At 35.8% G+C, this 10,070-nt stretch overlaps 2 protein-coding genes across 2 annotated transcripts in view; one reads left to right on the forward strand and one right to left on the reverse strand.

Annotated features, from left to right (window-relative positions):
- Window positions 1–1,401, reverse strand: part of znf512 (zinc finger protein 512) — a 25,833-nt gene extending 24,432 nt beyond the window's left edge. Inside the window, exon 1 of the mRNA XM_059356291.1 lies at window positions 1,099–1,401. The gene's annotated coding sequence lies outside the window, so the exon portion shown is untranslated. The remainder of the gene's footprint in view (window positions 1–1,098) is intronic.
- Window positions 1,129–8,145, forward strand: si:ch211-245h14.1 (uncharacterized protein LOC563420 homolog). The gene is made up of 11 exons (XM_059355840.1): window positions 1,129–1,200; window positions 3,789–3,910; window positions 4,047–4,081; window positions 4,904–4,972; window positions 5,409–5,513; window positions 5,901–5,981; window positions 6,132–6,260; window positions 6,788–6,976; window positions 7,076–7,278; window positions 8,056–8,077; window positions 8,117–8,145. Exons 1-11 carry the CDS (start codon window positions 1,129–1,131, stop codon window positions 8,143–8,145), a joined length of 1,056 nt encoding a protein of 351 aa, XP_059211823.1.
- Window positions 8,146–10,070: the final 1,925 nt, after the last annotated feature.

The raw sequence follows: 10,070 nt of genomic DNA on the forward strand, positions 1-10,070 counted from the left end.
GTTGTTATTGTCTCTGTGTGTAAGGCTGCTGCTACACTGTAATTTCACAGCTTGGTATAAATAAAGTATATCTATCTATCTATCTATCTATAATGACAATAACTAAATAATAAAAATAATAATTATTGAAAAATAAATAACACTTTATTAATCATTTATTAATAATTGTTTTTACTGAAAATATATTTGAAAAAAAAACCTGCATTAAAAGCTGCTTTCTCCAGTTTTTTTTTGTTTGACATTCAGAGGTCAAGTAAAACCAAAGATATGATTGTTTTAATTTGATAGTACATAAATATTTATTCAAGTGTAAAAGTAGGATGGGACGAGGCAGGCATGGCATTTTGTAAAAATGGTAAAAAAAAATAAAAATTTAAAAGGGGGGTCTGTTCATCTAACACTGTTCCTATAAATAAACATGTTTTTATGGTATTTTTGTTCATATTTGCAACCTATGTTTACATTTTCAGGTCTTAAACAGTTCATTGAGCATGTTTGTGGTTTTTATTGTCATAAATAGTATAATTTTATTTCAGATTTCATGATTTTTTATGTATTTTTGGGCTCAATGTGTTAATAAAGTGGGTTAAAGTGAAAAAAATAATTGTCAGATCATGTTGAAGTTGTGCTGAGAAAATACCAAATACCAAACATGAGTATAGTAAATATTATGTGGTATGTAAAGGGCAAATAGGCTCAGAGCCCAGAGGGTCAAAGTCTCAGTAATGGTGCTGTTGCTGCTGCTGCAGCCCCTGTTGTGTTTACAGTATTCATGCTTTTATATGGACACCTCCGCACGTTGAGGGCTGATTTAACGGTTTAAACACTGAACCAAGCTACAAAACAAGGGCAGAAAATCTGCAACCAACTGTTAGTTGAAGTGAATGATGATTTTTTTCCTTTCTCGGTCCAGTAAACCCATTAAAAACAGCCACCCTCCGGTACCGAGGCACAGATAATGACTTTTTTCTTCTTCTTTTTTTACGACGACGCCGGGGAGGAAAACGGCTAACGGGCCGTTTGGTCTCCTAGGAGACACCTTCACCTGTCCTGTCCGCCTCTCATTGTGTCTTTACGGGGTAAATAACGGGAGCCTACCGTCCTACAGCTCACTCCCCGCTAGCCTCCATGTCTTCCAGCCCGGCCTCCTCCTCTGTCGGCAGCGGCACCGCCAGGAGGGCGAACATCCAGGGAGGCCCGGTGCGGGAGGGAAACCAACTCTTCAGATGAAATTAAACTCAGAGTTGACAGCATCTAATGATGTAGCACGTACAGCGGCATAATTCACCGCTGTGTGTTTGTGTGTTCTTCAGCGGAACGCCCTCCTGCCTCTGCTTCTTCTTCTTCTTCTTTTGGGCTTTTAACGGCGGTTGGCACCGCAGCGCATCAGGCGCTTTACCGCCACCTGGTGTCACAGATCAGCCGCTGCACTCTATAGGAGGACCACTGACTGTAGTACAATAGTACTTGCTCTCTGCTGCACTTTTTAATCATGATTTCATGACATTTTTCACTTTTTTGATCGTATCCTAACCATTTTATGTATTTGTTTTACACGTTTAAGATAATATAAGACTTTATCCATCCCGCATGACATTTTTTTTCCACTTTTTAATACTGATGTCATGGCATTTTTCACTTTTTAATACTGATTTCATTACATGAATCATACTGATTTGTGTGACATTTTTCACTTTAGTACTGATTTTATGACATTTCTCATATCTCATCTCGTATTTCTCATATTTCTCATATTTATTTGTTTTACATTTTTAAGATAAGACTTTTTAATACTGAGTTCATTACATTTTTCATGTTTTAATAATCTCTGCTGCACTTTTTAATAATGATTTCATGACATTTTTCACTTTTTTGATCGTATCCTAACCATTTTATGTATTTGTTTTACACGTTTAAGATAATATAAGACTTTATTTATCCCGCATGACATTTTTTTTCCACTTTTTAATACTGATGTCATGACATTTTTCACTTTTTAATACTGATTTCATTACATATTTTACTTTAAGTACTGATTTGTGTGACATTTTTCACTTTTAGTACTGATTTCATGACATTTCTCATATCTCATCTCGTATTTCTCATATTTATTTGTTTTACATTTTTAAGATAAGACTTTTTAATACTGAGTTCATTACATTTTTCATGTTTTAATAATCTCTGCTGCACTTTTTAATATTGATTTTATGACTTTTTCCCTTTTAATATTGATTTTCTGACATTTTTCACTTTTTAAAACTGATTAGATGACATTTTTCACTTTTAGTGCTGATTTTTCTGACGTTTTTCACTTTTAGTACTGATTATATGACATTTCTCATCTCATATTTCTCATATTCATTTGTTTTACAATTTTAAGATAAGACTTTTTAATACTGAGTTCATTAAATTTTTCATGTTTTAATAACCTCTGCTGCACTTTTTAATATTGATTTTATGACTTTTTCCCTTTTAATACTGATTTTATGACATTTTTCACTTTTAAATACTGATTAGATGACATTTTTCACTTTTAGTGCCGATTTTTCTGACTTTTTTCACTTTTAGTACTGATTTTTCTGAGATGTTTCACTTTTAGTACTGATTTTCTGACATTTTTCACTTTTAGTACTGGTTTTATGACATTTCTCATATCTCACCTCATATTTCTCATATTTATTTGTTTTACATTTTTAAGATAAGACTTTTTAATACTGAGTTCATTACATTTTTCATGTTTTAATAATCTCTGCTGCACTTTTTAATAATGATTTCATGACATTTTTTCACTTTTTAATACTGATTTCATGACATTTTTCCCATTTTAATAATGATTTCATGACATTTTTTCACTTTTTAATACTGATTTCATGACATTTTTCACTTTTAGTACTGATTTTATGACATTTTTCACTTTTAGTACTGATTTTATGACATTTCTCATATCTCATCTCATATTTCTCATATTTATTTGTTTTACAATTTTAAGATAAGACTTTTTAATACTGAGTTCATTACATTTTTCATGTTTTAATAATCTCTGCTGCACTTTTTAATATTGATTTTATCACATTTTTCACCTTAAGTTCTGATTATCTTTTAGTACAGATTTTTATGACATTTTTCACTTTTAATACTGATTTCATGATATTTTTCCCTTTTAGTACTGATTTCATGACATTTTTCACTTTTTAGTAGAGTTTGCAATTTTTTTCACTTTTTTATATTCTCTGCTGCACTTTTAGTATTAAAAAGTGCAGAGATTTCATGACATTTTTCACTTTTAGTGCTGATTATATGACATATTCCCTTGTAGTACTAAATTTTATGATTTTTTTCACTTTTAGTACTGATTTCATGTCTTTTTCCCTTTTAATACTGATTTTATGACATTTTTCACTTTTTTATATTCACTGCTACACTTTTTAATTCTGATTTCATGACATTTTCACTTTTACTTCTGATTTTATCACATTTTTCACTTTTACTTCTGATTTTATCACATTTTTCTCTTTTTAATAGTGAGCTCATGAAAATTTTCACTTTTTCAATATCCTCTGCTGCACTTTTTAACGCTGATTTCATGACATTTTTTTTACTTTTAGTACTGATTTAATGTTTCACTCTTCAATACTGAGTTCATGACATTTTTCACTTTTTAATTCTGTCCATACTAATTCATACTAAATATTAAACAAAAAAGGCGCTCATATGTTATATATGTAATCTCTTGCTGCCCACTGACACAGCGACATGTCTTATCTCTGCACTGGCCCTTTAATGGTCAGCTTGAGAACACGTTGCATGTCAAAAACAAAAGTGAAAGTGTTGCAGTCACAAGGAGGGATCGCGTATTTTTCTGCAAGACGGACATGTCTGAGGCTTTGTCTCCAAATAATCCATCGAATTCGTAAGTAACCGTTAACTGTGTCCGTCTCAAAGCTTGTACACAGCGGCTGTGACACGAGATTCTGTGACGTATAAACTTGGATCTTGTTTAGCTCCATTTTCATTTCTTGACTTTTTTTTTCTCATTTCCTCCACAGCGACATGGAACAAGAAGCGAAGACAAGTGAGACAAGTAAGGTTTTTTCATGAATAAGATTTCTAAGAAAAAATGTGTTGCTCAGTGTATATTTGTAGTAAATATCCAAGTAAGTTGTATTTGTCGTCGATTAAGAACAAAAAATCACTGAGTCACTGATGCTCAAAGTGTCACAATTATCCTTTGTTTTTATGCAACTTCATACTTCAACCTTACTGCACCTCAGAGGGAAACATTGTACTGTTCGACTACATTTGTCTGACAGCTTTAGTTAATATGCAAATTATATATTTTTTCCATGGTGCCAGTAAAACTATGTAACCACTCTGCATTTAACTGCTGAACACAAGTGTAACAGTTATATTAATACAGAAATACATATATGATATTAATACACTGGCAGAGGCAGTCTTACTGCTCACTGAATACTTTCACTTTACTTTAAGTGTATTAAATTTACACGCTTTCACTTTCATATAAGGTTTGTCAGGAAAAAACTTCTTCGTCCACCTGGCGGAAGAGAATGTATTTTGTATTTCATATCCACATGCGTATATTTGTAGTAGATACCCAAGTTAGCTGAGTCACTGATGTTCAAAGTGTCACAATTATCCTTTGTTTTTACGCAACTTCATACTTCAACCTTACTGCAATTTGCAAATGAAATATATTTTTCCATTGTGCCAGTAAAACTATGTAACCACTCTGCATTTAACTGCTGAATACAAGTGTAACAGTTATATTAATACAGAAATACATATATGATATTAAAACTTTAATTGCGTAACTGATGCATGTGTGATGTAAGTGTGATCTAACTTATATAATGTTGTATCTTAATTGTAAATTCTGAGACAGATTCACCCACAGACACAGCCATGGACCTGGAGTCTGATGAGGGGACATCTACCTCTGCAGACAAATCAGGTGTGTGTGTGTGTGTCTGTGTGTGTGTGTGTGTGTGTGTGTGTGTGTGTGTGTGGGTGGGGTGGGGTGGGATGGGGTGGGGGGTATGTATGTGTGTGTTTTTGCATCTTTTTTTACTTTTGTTAACGCTATAAATGCTGCGAATAACATGTATAACTGGTATATAAACTTTTCTCTGTTCTTGTTACCTTTTTGTATTTAAGATTACATATAATAAAACAATACAGATAATATAATATATTGCTGTGTCGGTGGCAGGGTTTGAATATAAAACATATACATATAAAACTATGTAACCACTCTGCATTTAACTGCTGAACACAAGTGTTACAGTTATATTAATACAGAAATACATATATGATATTAAAACTTTAATTGGGTAACTGATGCATGTGTGATGTAAGTGTGATCTAACTTACATAATGTTGTATCTTAGTTGTAAATTCAGATGCACCCACTGGCCAGAATGAGGAGTCAGATTCACCCACAGACATGGACCTGGAGTCTGATGAGGGGACATCTACCTCTGCAGACACATCAGGTGTGTGTGTGTGTGTGGGGGGGGGGGTATGTGTGTGTTTTTGCATATTTTTTTACTTTTGTTAACGATATAAATGCTGCGGATAACATGTATAACTGGTATATAAACTTTTCTCTGTTCTTGTGACCTTTTTGTATTTAAGATTACATATAATAAAACAATACAGATAATATAATATATTGCTGTGCCGGTGGCAGGGTTTGAATATAAAACATATACATATAAAACTATGTAGCCACTATGCATTTAACTGCTGAACACAAGTGTAACAGTTATATTAATACAGAAATACATATATGATATTAAAACTTTAATTGGGTAACTGATGCATGTGTGATGTAAGTGTGATCTAACTTATATAATGTTGTATCTTAATTGTAAATTCAGGAGCACCCACTGGCCAGAATGAGGAGTCAAATTCTTCAACAGCACCCAAAGACACAGTGGGTGCCTTGCAGGACTCCTCAGGTGTGTGTGTGTGTGTGCGTGCGTGTGCATGAGTGTGTATGGGGTAGTGTATGTGTGTGTTTTTGCATATTTTTTTTACTTTAGTTAACGCTATAAATGCTGTGAATAACATGTATAACTGGTATATAAACTGGTGTGTTGTCATAACAGGAACTGTTCAGATGGAGGGAAAGAATAATGATGAAAACCAGGAAGAGAGCGACTGGGAGATACTTCCCTCTCCCAACGATTCACGAGTTGGAACGGACCACAGAAAGGCCTTGGACAACCTTCCAGAGAGTAAACACCCAAGATTTCTAAGATAAAATGTGTCGTCATTGGTGGATAATTATTCAGTGAATTTACTCAAGTACACCTACTACTCTTTGTATTTCATATCCACATGCGTATATTTGTAGTAGACACCCAAGTTAGTTTTATTTGTCATGGATAAAGAACTAGAACAAAAAAAAAAACAAACACTGACACTGATGCTCAAAGTGTCTCAATCATCCTTTGTTTTTATGCAGCTTCATACTTCTCCCTTACTGCATCTCAGAGGGAAACATTATTCTGTTTGCTTGACTATATTTTGTCGAACAGCTTTAGTTACTTTGCAATAAATATATTTTTCCATTGTGCCAGTAAAACTATGTAACCACTCTGCATTTAACTGCTGAATGCAAGTGCAACAGTTATATTAATACAGAAATACATATATAATATTAAAACACTGGCAGACACAGTCTTACTGCTCACTGAGTACTTTCACTTCACTTTAAGTGCATTAAACTTACACACTTTCACTTTCATATAATGTTTGTCAGGAAAAAACTTCTACGTCCACCTGGCGGGAAAGACTAATGATGCACATCAAGACATTGTCAGAATGTTTACCAACATCAGACAAAACCAGGTGTCCTCTCCTGGAGCGAGCGACTACCTGCTGGTTTTCTGTCCCATCGCTTCAAAAGTTGGAACGGACATCAGCGAGGCCTTGGACAACCTTCCAGATAGTAAACACCTTTATCCATCCTTTGGCTAGTTCCATCACTAATGACCAATGAGTTCCATATTATGCAATTAAAACCTCTGTGTTATCTCGACTCTTACAGGGAATAAACAGGTGATGCTGGTGGTGATGCATCACACCTTCCAACCAGAGCATGTTGTAATTCCAAGCAGTCAACAGGTGGACAACCCCAACGTCTTCCTGACTGTGGACGTTCTGTTCTACAACCATGAACTCCTGAAGTGTCCTCGCAATGACAATGCATGGTCTGAGATCCAGAAGGCTCTGGCATATTCCCCTCCAGAGGTAATCAGGATTAAACACAATGACCCTCATTTATGTCAGAAAAGTGGCCACATACGGGCATTTCTACGCAGGGCTCAGCATTTATCAATTTGGACGTGATCGGAGGTTACGATCAATTCTGACGTCTCGTCTCAGCTCGAGTACGCAAGTTTGAGTCAGCATGGACCACTGGTGTTTTAATCAATGGCACACAGTACAATAACAAACAACAACTGTACAAGAGTTTTTTTGCCCTCTCATCTGCATGCCAAATGAGCTCTCAGATAAGGATGGCAGCATTCTTGTATAGTGCTCATATTTCTGTTTGCTTCCCTTTATTCTCCCTTTTTGACATTTGCTGCTATTGCCACATTTTTTAGATGAGGGAATGTTAAATTGTTAATGTTTAAAGTGGTTGTAAAGTAGGCAAAAAAAAGTACAATTATTTTTTAAGTTCATTCCTGATAGACAAGATTGCTGGAAGGTTGGTAGGGTTAATAATTTAAACTCTGATATGATGTTTTTTAAAAGTACCAGATGGACTTATTACCTGGTACTTTCTTGGTCAAAATGCAGCTTCAGGGTCAAAGCCCTCTAGACCCCTGTGAAGCTTTGGAGACCCCTAGTGGAGGTTTGGACCCCCAGGTTGGGAACCAGTGGCCTGTATGGGTGGAATAAACAAGCTAAATAAAACAACAGATCCATTGGAGATTTAAATTTTGATGTAGTGTCATAATTAAACTTAATGTTAACCTGTAGAGTGGTGAGGTTGCTGACCCCTAGTAATTATTATTACAGATCTTTCTTTCTTTCTTTCCTTCTTTCTTTCTTTCTTTCTTTCTTTCTTTCTTTCTTTCAGGTCCCCGGTGGCTCCGGCAGCTCTCGTAAGTGTGACTGTAATCATGAACTACAGTTTCCTTTAAATCATTCTTTAAACACATGCACATTAAAGGAGTTTTGCTCTGTGTAATCTGCTGGCCAAAGTAGTTGATCAAAGTAGTAGATTGGATACAAAATCCACAGTTATCAAAGCAGAAGCTAATACGAGACTTTAGCTGTCTCATTTAGCCAAATCAGGAGTGTTTTTTTCTTTTTAATACCTTATTGTGTCATAGTATCCAAAACATATTTACTTGATGAGCTGCAGTTAAGGGGAGAGTAACATGACAGTGTGAAGCGTACTGCTGACTTTTATATTTATAGAGAAAGATTTTCTAAGATTTCTAAAATAAAATGTGTCGGCATTGGTGGATTATTATTCAGTGAATTTTCTCAAGTAGGTCTACTACTCTTTGTATTTCATATCCACATGTGTATATTTGTAGTAGATATCAAAGTTCAGGGCCGGTTTTTGCTCTGGGCATTTTGGGCGACCACCCAGGGCCAGATTAACACTTTGCTGTACCCTGGGCAACAATATTCAAGGGCCCCAGAATCACCATAATCTGGCAAAATACAGAATAAATTACAGTAATATACAGTTAATACACTCAATACAAAATGCACCACTATGTCCTCTCGTCAAGCCACTCACTCACATATGATGTTATGAAAACAAAACACATCAGCACCAGTATAATCTTGCAACATTGACCCACTACATACATAATAATAATATTAATATTAATCATAATAATACATTTTATTTGGAAGGCGCCTTTCTTGGCACTCAAGGACACCGTGCAAAAGATTTGAATGAAGTGTCGTCAATTTTCACAAAAAAATAAGCAACCACTTTCAAAGCGTCCAATATTTATTTAACAACAACTATTCCCAGCACAAATGTATTGAATTGATAGAGGCATCACTGAGGAAGACAAGACACAAACAAAAATCAAGAATCTACAATCAAGTAGCATTTTGGTCCTCAGCACATTTTAAACAGAAATCACCCTGTCACCTCAAAATTCATTTCTGAGCAACGACTCCGATGGACAGTTTAAAATATAAGCGAGACATAAGCAGATATTTGGCTTGTGCCCACACTGCCCTGGGCCCTTTAGAGGGCATGGGCCTCTGGGCAATTGCCCAGTTGCCCATATGGTTAACCCGGCCTTGCGCAGGGCGCAATCTATGTGAGGGCGCATGAGCACCCTCAAAAAAAATTAAAATAAAAATAAAAACTCAAAACAAAACTCGCCAGTTTTCTAGACAACTGCTCATTTCCATGTCAAGTCGTGGAGTGGGCGAACCCCCTCACTTTCAGTTGGTAGGGAGGATTGCCCACCGATCGGAGGGTTGGTGGTTCGATCCCTGACTGTCGCAGCCTACATGTCGAAGTATCCTTGAGCAAGATACTGAACCCCAAATTGCTCCCGATGCTGCGTTCATCGGTGAATGAATGAATTCCCAAATGGTGGCAATGGGTAGCCTCTGCCACCAGTATGAATGTGTGTGAATGAGCGCAGTCTGGAGTGTAAAGCGCTTTGAATAGTCGCAAAGTGACTAGAAAAGCGCTATGTAAGTGCAGGTCCATTTACCATCCATTTACCATTTACTGTCAGTACTGTTAGTTTTCACGTCAAGTTGCTGCTGCCAAGTTGCAGGTTGTGTGTGTCCGAAGAGGCGGGGGGACAGACTGATCATCCCATGTGCAGTCATCTACGTGAATTTGTTGTTGTTTACGTCACGTGACTCCAGTTGATTGATGGGCAAACGGTGTTGCAAAAGGTAATGATGTTGACTCTTCATCTTCATCACAGATCAAAGTAAAAAACCAAATAAGCCATCAGGTGCCAAGTCAGAAAAAGGAAGTAAAGAAGAAAAGGAGAAACGGGCCAAATATAAAGGTATGCAGATTTCTATGAGTGACG

The sequence above is a fragment of the Centropristis striata genome, chromosome 18 (assembly GCF_030273125.1).
Source record: "Centropristis striata isolate RG_2023a ecotype Rhode Island chromosome 18, C.striata_1.0, whole genome shotgun sequence".
Classification (NCBI taxonomy): Eukaryota; Metazoa; Chordata; class Actinopteri; order Perciformes; family Serranidae; genus Centropristis; species Centropristis striata.

Excerpts from the sequence above, each read along its gene's own strand:
- si:ch211-245h14.1 (XM_059355840.1), top strand. The coding sequence starts at position 1,129 with ATGTCTTCCAGCCCGGCCTCCTCCTCTGTCGGCAGCGGCACCGCCAGG. Across the intron at positions 5,514-5,900 it reads TACCTCTGCAGACACATCAG|GAGCACCCACTGGCCAGAAT; the intron begins GTGTGTGTGTGT and ends TTGTAAATTCAG. Across the intron at positions 6,261-6,787 it reads CTTGGACAACCTTCCAGAGA|GAAAAAACTTCTACGTCCAC; the intron begins GTAAACACCCAA and ends AATGTTTGTCAG.